The sequence below is a fragment of the Phaseolus vulgaris genome, chromosome 5 (assembly GCF_051622355.1).
Source record: "Phaseolus vulgaris cultivar YP4 chromosome 5, ASM5162235v1, whole genome shotgun sequence".
Taxonomy (NCBI): Eukaryota; Viridiplantae; Streptophyta; class Magnoliopsida; order Fabales; family Fabaceae; genus Phaseolus; species Phaseolus vulgaris.
This window is the reverse complement of record NC_143502.1, coordinates 40,555,659-40,580,405: the sequence shown is the minus strand read 5'-3', so window position 1 is coordinate 40,580,405 and position 24,747 is coordinate 40,555,659. Positions and strand designations below refer to the sequence as shown.

The following is a 24,747-nucleotide window of genomic DNA, read 5'->3' as shown; positions in this document are numbered from 1 at the left end:
AATAATTCTGTTCCAAGTTCAAATGTGAGGAGTAAGATTTATTAATTTGTTTATAGTTTATTGAAATTAAAAATGAAGTAAAAGAATGAAATAAGAAAAAGAGAAAATAGAAATTAGGGTGAATTTTCCAGCACAGGTAGTGTTGGGCATGAGAAGAGACGCGTTGGTGTGAGTCTTTAAAAGGAGGTGATAAGCAACGCGCTCAATTGGTAATTCGAAGTTAATTTCCTCTCTCAACTTTTCCCTCGTCAGCACCGCAAAAACATGAGCTCCGACGCCACGTCGTATTGGTGTTACAGCTGCACGCGCTTCGTTCACATCCAGGAACACCACGACGTCGTTTGCCCGCGCTGCCAGGGCGGGTTCGTCGAGAAGGTCCAGGCCGGCCACTCGCCGGCAGTCTCCCTCATCGCTGACGGCGCGTCTAGAAGGCAGGGGTTCCGCCGCCGCCGCCGCAACGCTGGGAGTCACTCGCCGTTCAACCCGGTCATCGTGCTCCGGGGACCGGGGGAGGACGAGGAGAGCAGTTTTGAGTTATACTACGACGGCGACGACGGCGCGGGGCTCCGGCCACTGCCCTCGACGATGTCGGAGTTTTTGCTCGGATCGGGCTTCGATCGGTTGCTGGAGCAGGTTTCGCAGATCGAGATCAACGGCTTCGGGAGGGCGGAGAATCCGCCGGCGTCGAAGGCGGCGATAGAGTCAATGCCGACGGTGCAAATCACTGAGTCTCAGGTCGTGACAGAGACGCACTGCGCCGTGTGCAAAGAGCCCTTCGAGCTGGGCGCGCTGGCGCGTGAGATGCCGTGCAAGCACCTCTACCACTCCGATTGCATTCTCCCGTGGCTCTCGATGCGAAACTCGTGCCCGGTGTGCCGCCACGAGTTACCGTCGGAGCAAGCGCCGTCGGAGGGCAGAGTTGCCGGGCAGATCGAGGAGGAAGCGGTGGGGTTGACCATATGGAGGCTGCCCGGCGGCGGATTCGCCGTGGGTAGGTTCGCTGGCGAGAGCCACTTGCCGGTGGTGTACACGGAGATGGAGAGTGGTGGAAATTCGAGCGAAGGTTCTAGAAGAATTTCTCTGTCGGTTGGAAGCGCGAGAGTTAGGGAAAGTCGTGGTGGATTTGGCAGAATGTTCCGGAATTGGTTTGGCAGAATTGGGGCTTTAACTAGAAGTCGCAGCCTTTCAACTTCGCTCTTCAGTAGGAGATGAAGTAGCACGAGAACCTGGGTTTTGGAAAATTGATTTGGATGATGGAGTTGTATTTTGAAAGAAAGCTTTCAAATTTCAAATTTCAGTTGAGAATTGAGATTCTTACTGTAAATAGGCATAGAAGTGGGTACTATGTAGTTAGAAGTCTCTCTGTCGGGTTTATTCTTTCTCCAGAAATTATCACCGAAGGGGAGTCCAGAGAAAGATTGTTCTTGCTGCCCAACACACCATTGGGAAAGAAAGCCACCCTTAATTACTTCATTTGTTTAATGTTCATATGTTTTTGTCTCATATTCTTTGTAAGCATTGTTTTTGGTTCAATTCACGTATGTTTTCCCCATCCGAAGTGTGGCACACAGCAGAATGATTATGATTAATTAATATTGTTCTTATTGGTCTGAGTTATTCCAAATTCAGCGGAACAAACTGTCCATGTGCACAACATCATTCATTTTATTCTCGGAGGTAAGCTTTGGTCGGAGATGATTATTGGAGTTATGGAAATGTTGGGTTGAAGATGAGGATGATGATGATGACACCTTGCATACTCACGCCATTCATGATCCAACTCCTTTTTCCTTTCCCCTTTGTTTTTTCACTCCTTAATCATGGACCTAGTTGTCAAAAGATAAAGGTTATTTTTCCTTTCTTTACTTTACTCTTTAGGCTATGATATGTGTATGGATTTGCCGAATCCATAAGCATTCTACATAGTTCACCACATAATTGAATTTTATACACTAAAATTGATTTTTGTGTGTTATTACAAGATATTGAGAACTTTTTGCAAAAGGATGGGGTTAAACATTTTTCACTAATTGTACTCTGGGGTTTGAATCTGACAACTGTCTCGCACTTCAACTTGTGTAGTCAATTCTAAATTTTGGCACGCCTAGTTCAGGCTTCGGCCAACTAAAGTTGAAGCTTTCTCTATCACTACACTTTGTCCTTGTTTTTGGCAAACACTATTTTCCCACATTTGACCCACAAAGCAAAATTATTTTTTTAAAAACAAAAAAACTTGACCTCATCATACAACTCACATAAGTTATGATCTTTCTCTCTCACTCAATTACTATGAAGGTATTACATGAAGGAGAAATGTCCCTAATCCATAAACCAGTTGACTTCTTAAACCGGTTTATAATGTGAAAAAGAGGATCGTTTATTTTATTTATTTTTTAAGCCATGATCTTTCATTGAATGTGAAAAATAATAATGATAATAAAATGAATATGAATATGAACAGATAGGCAAAATATTGGTTGTTCGCAGCCACGTGGGACTAAGTCAATGTGGACTTGGCCTACTAAGAGAAGGGCATTTTCAAAGAAATAATGCAGAAGGACGTGAGGGGCAGGGTGTTTGTTGTTTGAGAATTTCTTTTTTAATGTCTGAAACATTATGTGACGAAGTAAAATTCACTTAAGTTTAAATTAAATTTTATAAAAAGTCTTATAATACTTTTGTATTAAAGATGCTTTTAGCTTGATTAGGAGAAAGTAGTTCTATCTTCTAATGTTCTCAAAGGTGTGAAGGAACAAACAAACTTCCGAGTTAAGACTCGAATCTACATGGAAAAGAAATGGATGTGCCAGAGGCCTTAATTGGACCTGCGAAACTACTAGGCTTTTTCTTTCTGACCCCACAATTTCTAACTATATAAATTCATAATTTTTAAAATAATCATTTACTTTTATTTTTTATAAAAGTGACTTTTGAATTATTTGTTTCAAAAGTCTTTTCCTTACTAGTAGTTACTACTTGTCAATATAATGTTTCAGAGGAATTTTGAAATAATAAAAAATCGCTTGGCAAAAGGATAAGTATTAAGATAAGCAAGTAGGATGTTTTATGTTAATTTGGAGATAATTTTAAGAAAATACTAGTGAAAAGAAATTTCAAGCTTTCAATGGAAATTTTTGTAAAGAATTGAAATATATAATTCTTTATTGAATTTTGCTTGGTTGAAATATCAGGGGTGAGAAGCATTTAGAAGTTTCAACTGTGCAAATATTTCAGAAGTGTAAGTTCTATTAGTGTTCATTGAGTAATTACTTCCAAACACTAATGATGTTCAAGTAAATTATATATATAAATAGTGAATGCTTAGAAAAGAGAGAACACCTTGAGAAAAAAAACCTACATATTTATGATTGTGTGAGGAAATGAGTAATGATTTAAAGGTTGAGTGATATTATTTACTTTTACTTTACCTACGAAATATAATTTTTATGTATCCTATCAGTTATGGAAATATAGTTTGTAGATCGGATTAGATTTTGGGAGAATAGATGGAAGAGTGTGATACTTTTTAAATATAGGTTTTTTTAGATTGTATAACAACATAATAAGAAAAAGGCAATGGTGGGAAAGTTAGGATGACATATTGACTTTGGATATAGAAGTTGATGCAGTAGATTTGAAATTTACTAGAGATAATGATATTTTATGGTATATAAGTTAGTGTAAATATCACTTTATGAACGAGTTTTGTAAGATTGAGTTAAACTTAAAATCTAATTCTTAATATAATATTAGTCATTTAGAGTCTGTCGTAATAAGAATTTGTTGGATTTATGAAGTCACCCGCCATCAAATCACCCATAAATATATAGTCTCAAAATATATAGGGGTTTAAATGTTCTTTTTGTTTTGTGTATCACCTTATATGGTTGTGTTTGGTTCTTCTCAGAGTGTTCAGTAAGTTCATATGTTTTTTTTTTGTCTTGTTTTTTGCTACTGAAACAAACAGATTGGATCTTTTAGGTAGTTTTTATAATAGAATTAAACTATTCTAAAATAATCTAATTTATTATTTTTATTTGTCAATTAAAAAAAATAGTTACATTATCTTTCATAACTATAATCTAAATCACTTCTCTTTGTTAGATTTAAACAATGAAAAAGAATTAAGATAACAATAATATAATATATTTGGAATCTTAAAAATAGTGTAATATTAAAGAATATAGAAATTGATGAAAGCGAAATCTTTAGATTGATACAACAAGAAAAGTGAGCACCAATAACTAATAAAGTTACAAAAAGCTCTTTGCTTTCTCTCTTTATTCCTTTGTTTGAACCAAACAATCTCTATCAATTTTTTCATTCACATAAATTTAGTGTGTTGTTTAACAATTTTAATAACTTCGTTCAATTTTTCGTATAGAAGACCATTCATTATAATAACTTCGTTCAATTTAGTGTTTTTTTTTCTGCACTAATATTAGTTTTCTTTTTATAAAAAATATATAAAACGTTGTATTAATATACATTTCAATATTTTTAGTCGCTTTGTATCGAACTAGTGTATTTTTATTAGTATTTGACTTCGTGAATTGATAATTGGTCTCATTCCTATATAATGATATTCTGTGTCTTATATCATTATATTGCTTCTACAATGATTTGAAATAGTTGTTATAGTTCAATCAACTATACTAATAATTACTGAAAAACACTGAATTGCTTACAATAAATTGATATAATTCTCCTTAAACACTATTGATGTTTGGATGCTCTCATGTTAGTAACTAGTTACAATGTAATGTTATGAAAGAAAATGACACAGAATCATATAGAAAGATTCATTGTTTTATTTATAAGTAAAATTTCTATATTTCAAAATAAATAAATAAAAAATATTCCAATTCTTCTACATAAATACAAAAAGTGACTTTCTCATAACATAACTTATTTTCCTCCATAAACAATATTCATACCCTAGTCCTTTTCCCACTTTAGAAAAAAGTAATATATAAACTCCTTGTATTTAATAAACTGATAAACCCCTATCTTTCTTAAATACACGTTACTAAACATACTCATGTATATTTTTCATAAAATGACGCTGGTTTCTTATTTTATTTATATATTTTCAAAATTTTCTGTATATAAGAATTTTTTAATATTTATACTTTAAAGTTTTAATTTTTATTTTTGAAACTTTTTTATTTAAGCTATACTTAATATAATATTTTAAAATAAAATAAGGAAATAGAGTTTCATTTATTAAAAATAAAGAAAGGTGTGTGACATTTATTACAAAATTATAAAGAAGTTGAATATTTATTTAAAAATTAGAAAGAGTGTAAATATCACTTTATTATAAGTATAAGATAAGTAAATGTTTATTTTAAAATTAGAGGGTAAGTGAGTGTTATTTAATTTTAAGAAAACGTAATTGCAATTTCCCTAGTTTTTAAAAAAGTAATCATTTATTAAAATGAAAATCTAAAAAAAATGTTTTCAACATTTCTTAATAATTATATGAGACATAATATAAAAAATATTTTTTACGATAAACTATTAGACAGATGATATTTTTTTATATATTTATTAGGTCATAATTCTTCATGTTTGAATTTTATGAATTATTTACTTTCTTCATTTTTGAATTTATGAATTATTTACTTAATCTAATTCTAAGTGGGTATTATAAATAAAACTCAATTGAATCTAATGACTCAACCCAACCTAAAAAATAAAATAAAAATATAATTAGATTGTTGGGTATAACTGTTTACATCCCAATGGCTAAACCGGAATCTTGATCTTACATGAAAATAAAATAAAATAATCCATTTAATACACAAATTAAAATTAACTTTATATACCTTTTTCCAAACTTCTCTAAATAAATAACTATTATTTGCAATAGAATTTTGTATTATATATGTATATTATGATTATATATAATATTAGAAAATTTTAAAAATAAAGTTTCTTTAAAGTGAGATTAATTGAAAGTGGGCCATATATCCTAGTTATTATTATTTGACATATATCTAATCTATTTTTTCCTTGTTATCTTTATTCATACAAAAATACTCTCCATTCTCCAAAATCATATGCATCAGTAATAGCGATCTCACACTTTAAAACATTTCTGTATGTGCAATCATATCTTAATTAATTAATTAATTTGAGATCTACTTAATCTTAATCCCACCAATGCTTGCAACTGTGAATTGAAGGTATTATCTCTTTCTTGTCTCATATCCCAATTAAAAAACACTGAAAGGGATAGGTGACATAATTAGAGCTTATTAAAAAACAGCTTAATTGGGAACCATGTTATATATTACAGTACCTATTATTTCAACATCTTTTAGATCTTCATTTTTTTTATCATATCAAACTTATTACTTATTTTCATATATTTACATGTCTTATTAATCTTGGTTTTCTTAATCATCTCAAAATAAAGTAATTAGTATTTATCTCAATTGTTATAATCCTGTTTAATCAGTACAAGAAAATCATGAAATAGAAACCAATTTTTAGAGACCAAAATAATTAGTTGCAATAGTAACTAAATTAGATATCATTTGAGAAACTAAAAAAAATGGTTTCTAAACTAGTTTCTATTACAGTTAAATAGTTTTTAAATTGATATCTAATTAGCAACAAAGGTTTTAGAGACTAAATTTAAAAACTAAATAATTGGTAGTTAAAACTTGGTTGCTAATTAGATACAAATTTAGAAACTATTTAACAATAATAGAAACTAATTTAGAAACCAATATTTTTTTTTAGTTTCTAGAATGGTATCTAATTTAGTTACTATTGTAACTAATTATTTTGATCTCTAAAAATTAATTTTTATTTCATGATTTTCTTGTTGTAGTGAATAGTGTAATTGAGATAAGTAAGATTTGTAAACATTTAAATATGATTTTCTTGCTTCAAACTTTGTATTATTTTCTTAATTTATGTTATCATTAACTTGTTTTAATATAGACGAATAAGACATCTACACTTTGATTAAGCTATAAATCTTATCCCAAATTAATCATTGAATTCCAGAATTATCTAAGCATTTAAATATGAAAAAAATAGGAATATTATATACCAAATCTTCTCGTAGTTTATTTCTAAAAGTATTAATGTTCGAGTACGATCAATATAGTTTCATATAGTTTAAGAGTTGAGATTAAAGGCAGTTTAAGTACACTTTTTTCTCTTAATCCACCAAGATGTCTTTTAAGGACAAAACCACAACGGAACACTAATTTCAAAACAGACAATACCTCACATGCAACGATTGATCCTAACAATGCTATCTCTCGAATTTGAGATTGAAATATTAACAACAATTAAAAAGTTTAGTTATATATCCAATCCACTAAACTTATCTTAGGCAATATATATTCAAGTTTGTTGATTTTATAATTAGAGTTTATAAGTTCTAAACTCGTAGTTTACTAATTAATAAATTTAATTGCATACATGGTGACGCCATATGGGTGTGTAGTACAAGTGCAACATGCACATCCCTAACAAATGCAGTACAAGTACAATATAACTAAGGCAGTAGTACCATACATATATATGAATATGAATACCATTCAAAGAAGTAATTGACAGAAACAAGGAACATAATTAAGGAAAAAAATGAAGACCCTAAGGTCAACGTTCCTTGTTTTCTGCCTCTTGGTCTCGCTCCTCTCTCCAACCAAGGGTCACGGAGGAGGTCACGACGACGACGATTCCGATGGTGATTCCCACGGCGAAGATTTGCATTCCAAGAGTCTGATCCTTGTCAAAATATGGTGTTTGATCATTTTCTTTGTGACCACTTTCGCCGGCGGTGTGTCTCCCTATTTCTACCGTTGGAACGAGACTTTTCTTCTGTTGGGGACTCAGTTCGCTGCTGGGATTTTCTTGGGAACTTCTTTGATGCACTTCTTGAGCGATTCTAACGAGACCTTCCAAGACCTCACCACAAAATCTTACCCTTTTGCCTTCATGCTCGCCTCAGCTGGCTACCTTCTCACCATGCTTGGTGACTGCGTTGTCCTTTTTGTCATCGCCAATAGCAAGAAGGACGCCAAAGTGTTGGAGCTGGAAGGTGGGACAACACCTCAAGAGCCTCACCACGCAGTGGACACCACAAACCCTATGCTGTTGAAGACTTCTTCTGTGGGAGACACCATTCTTCTCATCCTTGCACTGTGTTTCCATTCAGTTTTTGAGGGCATTGCAGTTGGAGTTTCAGGTATATATTCCCTGCCTCACCTTAATTAACAACTACTTTCATTTCAAATTATTGCATGTCTCAAGTGGCCTTAGTTAGTTTCTACATGGTGTAGTTTTCCAGTTTAGATGTATCTGTTTTTTTATCTATAACAAAGAATAAGGTAATATAAACCAACTTTCCATATTACTACAACATCAGAAAAACCTTCAAATTCTCTCCTTAGAACCCTAAAACAACCTTTCAACACCAAACAAAATCCAGACCACAACTAAACACCTAAACAACCACTTAGCAAATTAATGATCATCTTTATACAAATCAAAAGATACAAACACCAGTACCACCAGTGAGAATGACGATAATACTTTTGATGTAATTCATGATTAAATCTTTAGTTTACAAGAGAGAATATTTCTAAAACATCAACCAACGACCCGTTTAAAAATAACATTATTCCTGTCATTTTAAATCTCACTTACAAAAATATATGATAAAGATTATGGTAAAGATTATTTATGCAACCATATCAGATCATGTAACAATTGACATAATGACAATCTAGGTTATGTAACATTTTCACCATTTGATGTACAGATCTTTGAAAGTACTCATAAACAAGCGATGAAAACAACAAACATTAATTTTCTAAAATCAGACAGGCCTTAATATTTTCATGTTGTTCATTTCCTGGCATACACACATAACAGTTTGATGATTATTTGTTGGGAATTCCAGCGGAAAATAGTTAGTAGATCCGCAACAAAAGTTGTAGAAAGTTCCTACAAAATAATTAGTGTCATTCTAATTAAACTTGTTTAACTAATATGTAATTAAGATACGAAAGCGGATGCATGGAGGAACTTGTGGACAATATCCTTACACAAGATATTTGCTGCTATCGCAATGGGAATTGCTTTGCTGAGGATGTTACCCAAGAGACCCTTAATAACAACGGCAGCATATTCTTTCGCCTTTGCTATCTCAAGCCCCATTGGTGTGGGGATTGGCATTGCCTTAAACGCCACAACACAAGGACGCACAGCAGATTGGATGTTTGCTATATCAATGGGTATTGCTTGTGGGGTCTTCATCTATGTTGCCATCAATCATTTAATATCCAAAGGCTTCAAACCGCAGAAACCGACACGTTTCGACACTCCCTGGTTTAGGTTTCTCGCTGTTCTTTCTGGTGTAGCTGTTATGGCAGTTGTCATGATCTGGGACTGATCATCATCATGTTTTTGTTTGTTCATAATGTTCTTCTACGAAATTGTGAGTGTGACAACTATCATGAATGTGTACCATTATATGTATATGCTCGCCACATTTAATGTTCATTTACTCTTTTAACTCTGAACTTATAATCTTGTTCCTTTGTATTATGAATCATGTAATACAGTTCAGGTTCCAAGTTCAATTATCCAATCTGCTTTTAATCCTTTCTATTAGTTAGCTTTGGATGTGTGTGTGTCTATATATAATGAAGAAGGTGTTCTTCAATGGGTATAGCGCAAACTCTATTTCCTTATTTTGGTTTCTTTTTGTTCAAGTTTTGACCTTAGTTTTTCTTAACGAGATCAATTAACAAGATAAAATTAAATTGGTTTAAAAATGAGGTGAAAATAGATTATTTACATCCTTACTACTTACTGTCAAGGAAGTAATGTATTAAAAAGAAAATCTAAATACGAAAAAACAAAAAATGTAATACAGATGATTTTATAATAGTGCAATTTGAGCAAGTGTTGAATTAATAATCTACCATTTTATATTTATTATAAACTTTAATGTATGTCTTAATTATTTTAAATTTTATATGAATATACGTGTTTATGTATGTAAATATATATATAAATATTTAATTTAAATATGTTATGAATCTTTATATTTATATATATATATTGTATATTATTTTAATTTATATTACTACGAGAAATGTTAGTTTAGAGACTGAATGTAAGTGTTAACCACATGCAAAACGTTAGAGTGGGTTATAGCATCTCTAAGTGGACACGAAATTCACAAACAATAGAGTGTTGCGCCTGAAAACGCAAAAGATACACAAATGGAGGCAAACAAGCCTTTGTTTACATAAATATTTTTATTTTAATATACAAAATAAAATTATTCGTATTACTATTATTATTAAGATTAAAAAAATTATTATTATCATAATTATTATTATTATTATTCTCTTAATTAATATTATTATTATAATTATATTAATTTTGATGAATTTATCTATGAATTTTATGTATGAACAATATTATAGATAGATATTGATTTATGTTCAATTATCGACATATATTAGTTTCCACTATTTTACTGACGGATATGAATCCAGTGAGCTTATCTTCCTCCTACCCCCAACTTATTTTTTCAACAAGATCACACACCTCTTAAAACCTCATTACAACTTGTATCTAATTATCATAGTTCTTCATGGTGAAAATAAAAAAAATTGGTAGGAATGAAAGTCATTTTTTCATATAATATAACATCAGTCTCTTCGAAACTTGCTCTGATACTCACACACAAAAGGAGAGAAATAGAGAGACAAAGTAAAATTGTAAAAATATACAGTGTTCTTGATAACCTGATTTTTTTTATCATCAAGAAAGAAGAAATAAATGTGAACCATTTCAGGGGTGATCCAACCCTTATACATAAAAATAACCTTTAGTCTCCCCCAAGACTTTAATCTCCAACAAACAATTAATACCACACTTGCCAATTCCCAAAAGAACACCTAAAGTGTTAACCAACAAAGTACTACATCAATTAAGCAACCTCATACAAATCAAAGGATCAAGACACGAGTCAGAATAAGAGAAAAAAAAAACTTAGTGTGACTTGGAGGTAATCCAAGATCAAACCTTTAACTCAACAATGGTGAAAATTTCTAAAACATTAACCACGCCTCCTTTAAAAATGACATTATTCCTATGCTTTCAACTCTCTCTTACTACAATAATCGAAATCGCTCCCCAAACACCATTCACTGATTCATATGCATTACACATCCTAAACTGAAAAAACGCTTGACCACCTTAGAGACTTTGGAAGAGCTCAAGGAAAACAACCTAGGAAAAATGTTCTTCGAAGCACCACAACCCGCCCAACTATCCTTCGAGAAAGAAATTTTCTTCCCATTACCAATCTTCCACTTGAAAGCATCGTAAAAATTTCGTCCCCAACCTTCAAACCCCAAACCTTCTCCAAATCTTTCCACAAAAAAGAATATCCTTACTATGTTTCCTGTCCTCTCTCATACTTCTCCAACCTCCATTTGGATTCAAGAATCTTCTTCCACAAACCGTTCTTATCCGTATCCAAACACTAAATCCATTTTCCTAGTAAAGCCATATTGAAAACCCTTAAATCAAGGTTCCAAGGCTTGATACACAATACTTTCACACACCTTGGTCCAAAGTCATAGGTAAGAAAAATTATCTCACTTTAATTATAATTTTTTCTTTAAAAAATTATACTTTGACACGATAATATCCATTGTTTTTACAACCTATTCCAACAAAATATATATATATATATATTAATAATAAAAAATATGAATCAAGTGTTAATATATTAATTTTCAAGTGAATGAATTTTTTCTAAGGAGGGTGTCAATATATCATCCTCCATCAACCTTCTCAATTGTCCTCGAGTCTTTGTTATCTAGCTAGTGTATTCCTTAAGTAAAAAAAAGACAATGAAAGGGATAGATACGATGCGATTCATGGGAACATACAATTGATGACGGAGCATATTTGGAAATTGAACTGTATAAAGCCAAACATATTCAAATTGTGTAGAGTTTGTAAGAATATACTGGTTACAATATAATAGTTTTACTAACTATATTTTGAGTGAATACATCATGACACCAATCGCTGTATGTAGTACAACTGCTACAATACAGCACACGCATCCCTCCAAAGGCAGAGCAAGCAAACGTAATACAAACTCTATAATTAGTGTAATTATTGTACCAAATCACACAAACACACCAATATAAATATACACACACACAGATGAACACAATACAAACGAGTAGTTGACTCGATTAAAGCAATGTTCAGATTGATATTATAGCAGAGAAGAATAGAATAGTAGATACATTGCTTCATCGGTTGCTTCTTTGAAAATGAAGACCTGCGTAACGTTCCTCGTTGTGTGTCTCTTAGCCTCGCTTCTGTATCCAATCAAGGCTCACGGAGGAGGGGGTGATTCTGACAATGAATCTGACAGAGAAGGTTTGCATTCGAAGGGTCTCGTAGTGGTGAAACTATGGTGTTTGATCATCATGTTTGTGAGCACTTTCGCTGGAGGGGTGTCCCCATACTTCTTCCGCTGGAATGAGAGTTTTCTTCTGTTGGGGACTCAGTTCGCTGGTGGGGTTTTCTTGGGAACTTCGTTGATGCATTTCTTGGGCGATTCCGATGAGACTTTTCGAGAGCTCACCACAAAAACTTACCCTTTTGCCTTTATGCTGGCTTCATCTGGCTACCTTCTCACCATGCTTGGTGACTGCGTAGTCGTCTTTGTCAGCAGCAATAGCCAGAGGAAACCCAAAGTGGTGGAACTGGAAGAAGGGACTACACCCCAAGAGCATGACCAAGCCAGAGATCACTGCGCACTGGAGGCAACAAACCCTATATTGTTGAAAACTTCTTCCACGGGAGACACCATTCTACTCATCCTTGCTCTTTGCTTCCATTCGGTTTTTGAGGGCATTGCTGTTGGAGTTGCAGGTTATTTTTCTATCTTTCACCTTAAATAATTATAAACAAATCACATAGAAATTTCTCAAATTTCTCAAAACTCTTATACACTTCAGAAATATCTCCTCAACCCGCAAAAACCAACCTGATAAGTCCCTATTATCAGGCTCTACTTACCTCCAAACCAAAAACATATTATATATTCATCTTTGATACCAAGATGTTCTAGCTTAATGAATGATCTTAAATTGGAGTGATATATAATTCAGGTACGAAGAGAGAGGCATGGAAGAACTTGTGGACAATATCCTTGCACAAGATATTTGCTGCCATAGCAATGGGAATTGCTTTGCTAAGGATGTTACCGAAGAGACCCTTACTAACAACGGCAGTATATTCCTTGGCCTTTGCTATCTCAAGCCCCAGCGGTGTGGGGATTGGAATTGCCATAGACGCCACAACACAAGGAAGCACAGCAGATTGGATGTTTGCCATAACGATGGGCATAGCTTGTGGGGTCTTCATCTATGTTGCCATCAATCATTTAATATCCAAAGGCTTCAAACAGAAGGGGACCACCCGTTTCGACACCCCCTGGTTTAGGTTTCTCGCAGTGCTTTCTGGTGTAGCTGTTATAGCAGTTGTCATGATCTGGGACTGATATATATATACATACATATATATGTATGTATACATCGTCGTCATCTTTCAATTCCTGGTTTTCTTTTCTCAGTATTGTAGTAAGAAATTGTGTGTGACAATTACCATGACCATTATATGTAGTTTGACTATCTAAAAGAAAAACAACCACTTTATAATTCACTTTAATAATATAATAATATTTATTTATTTTAATGATATTAGAATTTTAAGTTAAAAATTAAAATATTATTATTTTTAGTTATCTATATTTCTTTTTATGGGTGTCTCTGTTTTTTTATCCTTTCTTTTGTATCAGTTAGCTTTTGGATTCATTGATCTAGTCCTACGTTATATTCTTAGTTTGGTTTCCTGCTAAAGGATGGGGAATTTTTCCGAGTTCATGTAGAGAATTTAAATTGTTTTATGGTAAAATATATTAGAAAATTAAAATTTTAAAATTTATGAGTAATCTATTAATATTAAAGGACTTTACATTATTAAATGTATAATCTCAAATTTTTTATTGTCTTTTTTATTTTGTATATGTATTTTTGTTTATATTCTTAAGTAAGTTTTGGTTGGGACTTGATTAGTTTGATATAATTTTCCTATTGATATTGACGGAAATTTCTCTCTCATTAAAATGTATGGTGGTTATTTTTCAATTAATATTATGATGACTTTTTCTTAATAGCCCACAATTATGTTAGTAGTTTTAACAAGTATGTTAGTAGTCTTAACAATTAGTTAGAGTGTTGAATCTATAGAAATATAGAATAATATTAGACTTCATCATCTCACTACTTAGATCCATTAAGTTCATTAATTAAATTTTTCTTCTTTTTCATTGTCATTAGTCTTTACTACAAAAATTTATACGGCATGAATCCCAATTCCTGGTCAACTCAATTTAAGATAGACTTACATTAACTTGTTCAAAAATTTAGTTCAAGAATTTAAAGATGATTAATAATTAATTTTTCATTCAATAAATGATTCATTAATTGTTTTATCTCAGTTAAAATAGTTATAAAGATTTCTTAATCTCCTACAACTTCAACTAGTTAATGGTTAATTAAGATAAATAACAATAAAGATTAAACATAACTACATATAAATCTAATAAAAATATACAAGATAATTTGGTAGTAGTTCTCATAAAGTTGATTTTTTTAATTAACAATAAAAATTTAATAAATAGAAATAATCGAGTTACTCTAAATCATAAAAAAAAATCTCTATACTAAAAATGAGATTCACATATAAAAATATCAAAATCTAAACATATTATATTTTGCTCATAAAGTTGAATAACATGAAATCTAAACAATAAGCTGAAAGAAAGAATGGGGATGAAAGCCATGGAAAAAGTTATTTAGAAATTGATGTTAGTTTCAGAATATTTATGTGACATGGATAATGATTCATAACTAACATGAATATTATAATATAGTTCACATTAAAAATTCGTTTTGCTATATTAAAAAAAAAATTAATGTCGAGTTTCAAAGTGGAATATACCTTCAAAGACGAACTTTTGTTCCCGTTAGACCTTAATTAGGGAAGATCTTTCTTTGACTAGGAGAAACCCTTGGTGGATCAGTTGTATCAGGTTTTGCTTGAGGCTAGGTTGGCTCCGGGAAAGACAGATAGTTGGATTTGGAAGGTTGGGGGTCATCAAATGTTCTCAGTCAACTCTGCCTATTCTCATGTTAGGAAGGACCGGGAGGTTGTATCTTCTATGATATTCAGTAAGTTATGGAAGTGCAAAGTCGTACCTTTTGCCGTACTTATTGCCTGAAGATTGATTGTAAATAAGCTTGCTACTAGGGTCAATTTGGAAAGACGAGGGGTGATGGTTGAAAATCCTTTGTGTTGTCTTTGTGGGAAGGAGGAAGAATCTCATCGACATTTATTTTTCGACTGCAGGTTTGCCTGGGCATGTTTGAGGGTTATGCTTTAAGTGGCTTGGAGTTTCTTTTGTGTCTCACATCGATCCTGCGGCAAACTTTGATCAATTTAGATTGAGTTTGTCTTCAGATTCGGTTAATGAGGTGTGAAGCACAATTTGGGTTAGGGTGGTGAGTGAACTCTGGAATCACAGGAATTTTGTCATATTTAATAGAGGTGTGGCGGACGCGTTGGAAGTGTTTACTATGGTGCAAGCAAAGATATGATCTTGGATTTCGGTAAAATCTCGTTATGTTGGGCTTTCCTATTCCAATTGGTGTTTGGAACATTTTGTGTGTATGAGGATGATTTTATGAAGTTATTTCAGCTTACGGGTAGGGTTTTTTTTTGTCAGGTTAATGATGTTTGTGAGAAGTTGGTTTTGGTGTATTTTGTATAAAGATTGAATCACTTCTTAAGTGGTTCCCATTTATTCATTTTTTATTGCTGATAAAAAAAATATTATGAAGTTTGTTTCGGTACGCCCAATATTTCTATATCACTTTTGAGGTCTAATTAAATATGTTTTCCTCCCTTAAATTAAAATAATTTAATTTAATTTAATTAAATATGTTTTCCTCCCTTAAATTAAAATAATTTAATTTAATTTATATATGTAGTTTATGTCTCGTAATAAGTATATGATGACTTTAACTCTTTTCTTTGCAATATGGAAGCTTTATTTTCAGAAGAAAAAAATCAAAGGTAAATTATTGTGAAAATATGTGCAAAATATTATATTGTTCTATATTCATTGCTTTATTTATTTTATTTAATCTGACAAATATTTGTTGTCCAGGCAATCTTACTACAAATGAGAGTATATATGAATGATAATGTATAAAATTATCTCTCAAAATGGATTATTTTTAATTTCAATTTTTGTAAGATTTAAACCTTAATATTTTACATAAAAATAATAAAACATATATAATTTTTTAATCTCAAGTATGCAAAACAATGCGATGAATTAAACCATCATTTGAAATTAAAACTAAAATTTGATATGAAAAAGTCCATATTTGGTTTGAAAGAAAGTATAAATGCATGCATTAATCTCGTTGACTCGTACCAGTCAAGAGACATTTTTCATACTATGCTACAACTTTTGTGAAGGCATTTCTACCTACAAAGTACAACCTACAAAGTACAACCTACAAATTAATTGAGAGCCATATGGCACAATCATTTTTCGCATAGTTTTTATAATGATGAATCACATTTAAATAATTAATAGATTGGTAATAGTCTTCATACTACAACAACAAGTACACACTACAAGAAAATCATTAAATAAAAATTAATTTTAGAGACCAAAATAATTAATTACTATTTAATTAAATTAGGATTTTATAAACTAAAAAGATTACTGATATCTAAAACAGTTTCTATTATTAATAAAAAAATTTAAAATAATTTTTAAATTTGTATCTAACCATTAACTACTAAGGTTTTAGCTACTTACTACTTTATCTTTTAAATTAGTCTCTATTTATAAAAACGAATTTAGAATATAAAGTAGTAAGTAACTAAAATATTTATAGAGACTAATTTAGAATCTAAAATATTAGTCGCTAATTTTAGGTAGCTAATTTAGATATAAATTTAAAAATCATTTTATAAATTTGTATTAATAATAGAAACTACTTTATATACTAATAACTTTTTAGTTTCTAAATTAATATATAATTTAATAATTAGCTATTTTTGTCTCTAAATCATTACTATTTAATAATTTTCTACTAGAAGATCTAAAGTTTAGACGGTACAAAAATTAATTTCACGATTAATCTCACGTTATTTACGAAAGAAGATGTTTAACTTATCTTTGTATATTTGTTTAGTTTAATTTGGGCCGGTGGTAGAAATGGTTTTATTATTAGAGATAACTAGACAACCTAATCTATATCTATGGCTTGGTCAAATTTCTTGTGCTTTCTTGACCTATATATAATAAAAGAAAAAATAAAGATTCGTCAAAATGTCCTTCTCCTTAACTTTGGTCCCACTCATTAAATAAAGTACTGTTTGGCTGAGAAGGGTGCAATCACCCACCAGGCACCCATGATACTCAATCCAGACTTAACATTAATTATTGGATGAAATTTTAATTTTTGTAGGTGAATAATATTATCTAAAGTTTCTCCAAAATGAAAATTGTAAACTCGTTAAATTAATAATTGTTGAACTTTTTTATGTATTTCAACTTTATTTAATTTACTCACTTTTGAAAAGTTCATATAGATATTTTTTAAACCTTCAAAGTGGAATGCTAAAAGTTGTAGAAGTTAAAGCATGAGATTCAGCTTGTTTTTAAACCAATAAATAACACTCCAAACTAATGAAAAGTTGAAGGAGTAGGTGTAGAATTATATATTCCATTCCTCTTCTAGCATGTATGGTTCCGAAACGAATGAATGTTCTTATTATAATTAGCCATGTGGAGATGCAATTAGTTCATCAGATTCTGACCAGAAACACATTGCTGCAGAACAAAATGATAAGCCTTATTCCTTCATCAGCGGCATTTTCTGTCGCAACTCTCTTTGTCTCAAGCTTCCTTTGGACCATCCCTAAGTCTGTGCTGTCTGCTACTTCAAACTATGGAGGCGTTACTAGGCACTACCAGTTCGATGTATATACGCTGTGCATATGATTTTAATGTTCTTCTTTCAAACAATATCATTACTGCAACTTCATCTTTCGCCATGCTACTGTCCCAAGTCGTGTATTTCTCATATCTGCTAAATGTTTTTCATTACTTGTGCATGCAGATAAGGCTGAAAAACATTACTAGGCTGTGCCACACTAAGAACGTGGTTACTGTAAATGGGAAGTTCCCGGGACCTCGTGTTATTGCCAGAGAAGGAGACAGATTAGTGGTTAAGGTGATCAACCATGTTCCAAACAATATCACCATTCATTGGTATGTCATTTGATTTTGTGAACCAATCCTCATATATTGTGCATGCATGCAATGGATATTTTAGTTTTTCTAACAAGAAATTTATAGGCACGGAGTGAGACAGCTTCGTAGTGGATGGTCGGATGGACCATCGTACATAACTCAATGTCCCGTACAAAGTGGTCAGAGTTATATGTACAACTTCAGCTTGGTTGGGCAAAGAGGAACTCTCTTCTGGCACGCACACCATTCCTGGTTAAGGGCTACTCTCTATGGACCCCTCATCATCCTCCCAAGGAGCAACGAATCTTACCCGTTTGCCAAACCCTACAAGGAAGTTCCCATCCTCTTTGGTACATCCACACATGCATGCATCTACAATAATCAAACATTCCAATTCTTTATGTTATTTTATATATCCATGTTAGCTGTAAAATAATGTTGTCGAAATGATTGAGTGCAGGAGAGTGGTGGAATGTGGATCCGGAAGCAGTGATTGCACAAGCTATTCACACAGGGGGTGGTCCTAATGTCTCTGATGCCTACACCATGAACGGACTTCCTGGGCCCCTCTACAATTGCTCCAGTGACGGTAATTAATTAATTAAATACTCAGTTTCTAAGAAATACTAGTGATGAATCAATGGGGTTTCGTGTGAAATTATGTTTATGGACAGATACATTCAACCTCAAGGTGAAACCAGGGAAGACATATCTTCTACGTTTGATCAACGCTGCAGTGAATAATGAACTCTTTTTCAGCATAGCAAACCACACCATGACAGTTGTTGAAGCCGATGCTGCATATGTTAAACCCTTCAACTCCGACATCATCGTCATTGGTCCCGGACAAACCACAAACGTGGTGTTAAAGACAAAACCTGAGTACATAAATGCTACTTTCTTCATGCTAGCGAGACCATTTTTCAATGGTAAGGGTACCTTCGACAATTCCAAGTTAGCTGGCATTCTAAAGTACGAAAACAACGACAACGACAACCCTCCTTCGGAACCAGATTTGAAAAACCGTACCCAACTGAAACCAACGCTTCCTGCTTTTGACGACGCATCCTTCGTTGCAAATTTCAGTCGTAAATTTCTGAGTTTGAACAGCGCAGAATACCCTGCGAATGTGCCTCAAAAAGTTGACAGGAGTTTCTTCTTCACAATAGGTCTCGGGAGCATTCCCTGTCCGAGAAACCAAACATGTGAAGGGCCTAATAAGAAAACTAAATTCGCTGCTTCCATGAACAACATATCTTTCAATCTCCCTTCGGTGGCAATTCTTCAACAGCATTTCTCAGGGAAGGGTAATAGTGGTGTTTACACCACGGACTTCCCAGTTGTTCCTCTGAGACCCTTTAACTACACGGGGACTCCACCGAACAACACCATGGTGAAGAGTGGAACCAAAGTGGTGGTGATACCCTACAACACCATAGTGCAGGTTGTGTTGCAGGACACTAGCATTTTGGGAGCAGAGAGCCATCCGTTGCATCTTCATGGATTCAATATGTTCGTGGTGGGTCAAGGTTTTGGGAACTTTGATCCCATGACAGACCCTCTAAACTTTAATCTGGTGGACCCTGTTGAGAGGAACACCATTGGCGTGCCTTCTGCTGGTTGGGTTGCAATTCGGTTTCTTGCTGACAACCCAGGTGAATTCAGTTCAAAATGCCACATGAAACATTGCTATTTAATCATGTATATTATCATAGAAGTTGAAATTTAGTGATATCTAACTGTGAATTGTAGGTGTGTGGCTGATGCACTGCCACATTGATTTGCACCTGAGTTGGGGGTTGAGGATGGCTTGGATTGTGAACAACGGGAAACTCTCTCATCAGAAGTTGCCTCCTCCACCGTCTGATCTCCCAAAGTGTTGATCATTTTGGAAGTTGCAGTGTGTTTGGATTTTATTTCTATGTTGGGAATGAACAAATACTTGCTTTCAATTTTTAAATTTTAGGAATCAGATTTCTGGTAGCTGCTGCTCCAGGATTTTATTATTATCTCAATCTTAATATCTATCAAAGAATACTTATTCATTTAACGTCTATTTTTTTTTCTTTAATCTTTTTTTAACGTTTTTCGAAATCATGTCCCAATGTAGGGAAAAAATTCGCCAAAAGAAGGTATATTCTATGGTTCCCACAAATGTATATACGTGTCTCCCCTTTAAAATTAAATACAAATAATTGGATAGCAAATATCTATTTATTCATTATTTTACCGATAAAAAAATATTTTCAGCTAGGATAAAAAAGAATCTTTTATGACAATTATTTAATTGTTATTGATAGAATTATTGTTGGAAAAAAGATTTCACATGGTCGGGGAATCAGAAACATTTAAGTTTGCATATCACATTTTGCATAATAGTGCAAGTCATCATGAGAATTTTTTTAATATAATCTGGAAAAAATATGCGGTTCAATTGCTAAATCTTTATTAAGGAGAATCGGTTTAGAATTCAGAATAAGTTGAATATGCAAATAGGAAGTAATTATAAATCTTTGCCCTCTCTTCCAATATAAAGATTACTCAAATACTTTGAAGCAAAATTAATGAAATTTATGTTTCAGGTAGATAGAAATTTTAAATGTTATGCATAATTCTGTCTTTCGGAATTTTCATCAATTTAATTTTCTAAGATTAAGCAATAATTAGAATTTAATACAAGAATCTATATGACAAGTTTAAATAAAGAAACTAATTTTGCTATTTTGCAGCTTGAGTGCATCATGAATCTTCATACCATCTTGTGCCAAAAACAGAATATAATTTCTAGCAATTCAGCCGCTGCCACACAAGCTGGAATGTGCTAAACCACCAGCACCTCTCCCCAGTAGACTACTTAATAATTACCGTGACCACACCAAGTTACACTTTCTAGGCTAAAACAAAAACAGCTACCTCTGCCTTATCTTTGTCTTCAAAACAGAGAAGTAGCCCTAAACAAGGCCCAGCACTTTAATACAATGTGATACAATCTAAGTAGTAAAAAAGAAAAAGACTAAAGACTCGAGAGACAATTGACACTATTAGTACTATTAGCAGTCATCTCAACAATCAAGTTAAGACTCTATTAAAGATCAGACGGACTTCACTAGAAGAAGAATTGAGCAACACCAAATGTCATTTCTTTTGGTCTTCTTAAAAGACAGAAACATGTTTGAAAATAAATTGTACTCATTTTGAGAGTCTAAATAGCAAAATAGGTTAGAGTAAGTCGCATAGCATAAAAGGGAGTGTCCTTAGTGAAATAAACTTTATCAAACACACTTTTTCAAGACAATACGTCTAGAATTAGGAAGGTTACCCTACCTTCGAGTAGTGTGTGGTAATATCATTCAATTTCTTTGAATAGATAATAACAGTGCCAATTAAAATTATTGTTTGTGAATACATTAATAATTAAATTCAAAAATATAGTATGCTAATATAAATACATAATAAGTGTTAAATGACTCATTAATTATCAATTAAAATATATATCATAAACTATTTTAAATTTAACAATATATTTATAAAACTAATGTTTTTAATTCGAATTAATTGGAAAGTAATATAATATTTAGAGTTACTTTACGGATTTTTTTTTTTTTTTGTATTTTTCCATAAAATTTGGTTTTGATCTCGATATTTTTAAAATTAATTTATCAGTCTTAAACTTTAAATATATGTGAATTTCATTCTTCTGGGAACTTTATGAGTGTACAAAATTGTTACTAAAGGTTAAATTTTCTTATAAAAAACTTTAAATCGCATTTTTTAAAAGTTTAAAGACTGAATTTGTCAATCTGAAAGTATACTTCCCCCCTATTATTAATATCCAAATTATAAAAAATATTATTTAATTATGTCATAAATAATGCTAATAGCTCAATAAATACATCTAGTGTTAAATCAAATGTTTACAACTAGTTTAAAAAAATATTAAAAATCAAATTCGTGATCTGACTCTGTTTTCTTATCATTAAACAAAAGACTATATAGCTAATAAGGAAAAAAAAAAATTTAAACTTAACATATGTTACAAAGTGGACTTTAAGCATAACTCAACCCCATAAAACCGGCTCATAGGGTTGAGGTTTGCACTCACTCATATACAATGAAAGACTCTAATCTCTAGTCGATGTGGGATCTCCAACACACCCCCCTCACGCCGAGACTGCCAACTCGAGCATGAGACTATATATTATGGGTGGTCCGATAGCGACTCGATAGCGGGTGGCATGATAAACCCAACAAATACTCGCTAGGATAGGCAAGAAAACATGCTCTGATACCATGTTACGAAATGCGTAATGCCAATACTTATATTTTCTACATCAGTGTTATTATCCTAATCATGCAACAAAAACTACAAAAGTTTGCAAAGTGATTTGGTTTGCAACTATTTGCTCTACATAATACACCTTAACAATATTTATTATCTTAAAGGAATACAAGTTTAACAACAGTAGTGTTTTTAGACTTCTAATTTTTATCTCATGATCATGTCTAATATATCACAAAATTAAATAAAAGTATTTTGACTATTTCTTCCTCCACTTCCATATTTTCTTCTGCCACCTCCATACACAACATGGAAATACATTTTTGTCCTTCTTGTGTCACCTCCATAGAATAGTTTCCGGAATATATAATTTGGAAACTCATTTGAAAAAAGACTTTCGGATTACATAATCCAGAAGTTAAATAAGACTTCTGAATTATGTAATTCAGAGAATAATCATGCATCTCAAAAATGGCTTCCGGATTATGTAATCCGGTAACTAATTACAAATTTGAAAAATGACTTCCGGATTACGTAATTCAGAATATTATAAAGGGGCATTTTTGGAAATTTGAAAACTTATGGAGTGAGAGAGGAAGGTATGGAGGTGCAGGAAGAAACAGTCAAGTATTTTTTGTGGGCTTGGTGTTGGGCCAGCCCATTTAACACGTAAAATTGTAGATACAAATGTAGCAATGCATCTTGTTTGATTGTGTCCTTTCTTTTGGCTGCTACTTGTTGTATTTATTTTTTCTAACTATATTCATACATCTCATGTTAATTACAAACATAATTAATGAACCAATCCAAAAAATGGTATCATGGTGTAGGTGAAACAGTTTGAATTGGGGGAATAAAGAGAAAATATGTATGAAAAGTTTGATATTTAGAGACAAACAAACTTAGAAACTTATAATGGAATGCATATTTTTCCAGAAACCTGCAGCTTTCAAATTAGGTTAAAATGGAATAACATAGAATCCAAACAAGTCACAGGTTATAACATCAAACAAAGTGACAGGGAGATAAAGACTCATGTCAACATCAAAATTCAAGTACAGTGGATGATATACAAGAATGCATATAATATAAGATTATTATAACACAAAAAATTATGTTAATAATTTTTACTTGCATTTTTTAAATTATAATAGTTTTTCATTTTACTACATTATGAACAAATTTAACAAAAAAACTTCATTTTTTATGATAATTAAAAAAATATTTAATTACTAATATAATACGTGATTCATTTTTTTAAAATTATATTTTTTTAACAATTTAAAAAAATAAGAGAATTAAAATCATATCATGTAATGTTATAAATATTCAGTTTCATATTACTACAGAATATTATATTATAAAAAATATTATGAATTAATTATTTTATTATATGGAATAATATTTTTATTTTATTATTTTATTTATATTCCTTATATGTAAAATCACGTAACTTAAAAATACAATAGTTTTAAAATAAAAATACAATATAATATTTTTTTAATAATTTAAATTATCAATACAAGAGATACTAACAAAATTATTATAATTTTTGTCAAATTAAATATTTTAAATATAATATAATTTTTAAGTTGCTATTTTGATTATAGTAACAGCTGCTAAAGTTGTCAGTGTGTTAACATTATATTTTGTTGTTATTATTATTTTCAAATTTTAAAATGTTTCAAAATTAATAACTTTTAATTTAATAGGTTATGCTCTTAGTCTCTCTTAATTACGAACGATATTTAATGGCGGTTTAAAACATTTAAAAATAGTTTTAACTAGCGATATTTTACATTTTTGTTACATTAAATTTATTATAGTATCTCATAATATTTTTTTCAGATGCTATTAAAATAGTGTATGAACTTCTGACTTATTTTAATTCTTTCGTTTTCATTTTTAATATTTTAATAAAGTTAGTCTCTGTTCGGAACTGTTAAATACATAGATCTATTTTATTTATCGTTTTGAGAAAACATAATAAAGTGTTATTAAAAAATTTATTTTAATGAGTATATTGTTTTGGATTATTTTTAATATT

The 24,747-nt window shown here is 31.7% G+C and overlaps 4 protein-coding genes across 4 annotated transcripts; all 4 read left to right on the top strand.

The window, feature by feature from the left end:
- The first annotated feature begins 121 nt into the window (after nucleotides 1-121).
- RDUF2 (zinc finger (C3HC4-type RING finger) family protein) lies at nucleotides 122-1,638 on the top strand. Its single transcript, XM_068620180.2, has one exon. It carries the CDS (start codon nucleotides 265-267, stop codon nucleotides 1,210-1,212), a length of 948 nt encoding a protein of 315 aa, XP_068476281.2. The 5' UTR covers nucleotides 122-264; the 3' UTR covers nucleotides 1,213-1,638.
- Nucleotides 1,639-7,548: 5,910 nt separating this feature from the next.
- LOC137817062 (zinc transporter 2) lies at nucleotides 7,549-9,614 on the top strand. The gene is made up of 2 exons (XM_068620287.2): nucleotides 7,549-8,215; nucleotides 9,033-9,614. The coding sequence occupies exons 1-2, from the start codon at nucleotides 7,612-7,614 to the stop codon at nucleotides 9,422-9,424; spliced, it is 996 nt and encodes a 331-aa protein (XP_068476388.1). The 5' UTR covers nucleotides 7,549-7,611; the 3' UTR covers nucleotides 9,425-9,614.
- A 2,635-nt stretch (nucleotides 9,615-12,249) lies between these two features.
- LOC137817043 (zinc transporter 1) lies at nucleotides 12,250-13,723 on the top strand. The gene is made up of 2 exons (XM_068620258.2): nucleotides 12,250-12,951; nucleotides 13,191-13,723. The coding sequence occupies exons 1-2, from the start codon at nucleotides 12,345-12,347 to the stop codon at nucleotides 13,580-13,582; spliced, it is 999 nt and encodes a 332-aa protein (XP_068476359.2). The 5' UTR covers nucleotides 12,250-12,344; the 3' UTR covers nucleotides 13,583-13,723.
- Nucleotides 13,724-17,947: 4,224 nt separating this feature from the next.
- LOC137817081 (laccase-2) lies at nucleotides 17,948-20,471 on the top strand. The gene is made up of 6 exons (XM_068620311.2): nucleotides 17,948-18,148; nucleotides 18,288-18,439; nucleotides 18,527-18,771; nucleotides 18,882-19,010; nucleotides 19,096-20,076; nucleotides 20,174-20,471. The coding sequence occupies exons 1-6, from the start codon at nucleotides 17,960-17,962 to the stop codon at nucleotides 20,302-20,304; spliced, it is 1,827 nt and encodes a 608-aa protein (XP_068476412.2). The 5' UTR covers nucleotides 17,948-17,959; the 3' UTR covers nucleotides 20,305-20,471.
- The last annotated feature ends 4,276 nt before the right edge of the window (nucleotides 20,472-24,747 follow it).

Coding starts and splice junctions, on each gene's coding strand:
- RDUF2 (XM_068620180.2), top strand. CDS start 265: ATGAGCTCCGACGCCACGTCGTATTGGTGTTACAGCTGCACGCGCTTC.
- LOC137817062 (XM_068620287.2), top strand. CDS start 7,612: ATGAAGACCCTAAGGTCAACGTTCCTTGTTTTCTGCCTCTTGGTCTCG. Junction 8,216..9,032: donor CATTGCAGTTGGAGTTTCAG/GTATATATTCCC, acceptor TATGTAATTAAG/ATACGAAAGCGGATGCATGG.
- LOC137817043 (XM_068620258.2), top strand. CDS start 12,345: ATGAAGACCTGCGTAACGTTCCTCGTTGTGTGTCTCTTAGCCTCGCTT. Junction 12,952..13,190: donor CATTGCTGTTGGAGTTGCAG/GTTATTTTTCTA, acceptor TATATAATTCAG/GTACGAAGAGAGAGGCATGG.
- LOC137817081 (XM_068620311.2), top strand. CDS start 17,960: ATGCAATTAGTTCATCAGATTCTGACCAGAAACACATTGCTGCAGAAC. Junction 18,149..18,287: donor CTAGGCACTACCAGTTCGAT/GTATATACGCTG, acceptor TTGTGCATGCAG/ATAAGGCTGAAAAACATTAC. Junction 18,440..18,526: donor AACAATATCACCATTCATTG/GTATGTCATTTG, acceptor AGAAATTTATAG/GCACGGAGTGAGACAGCTTC.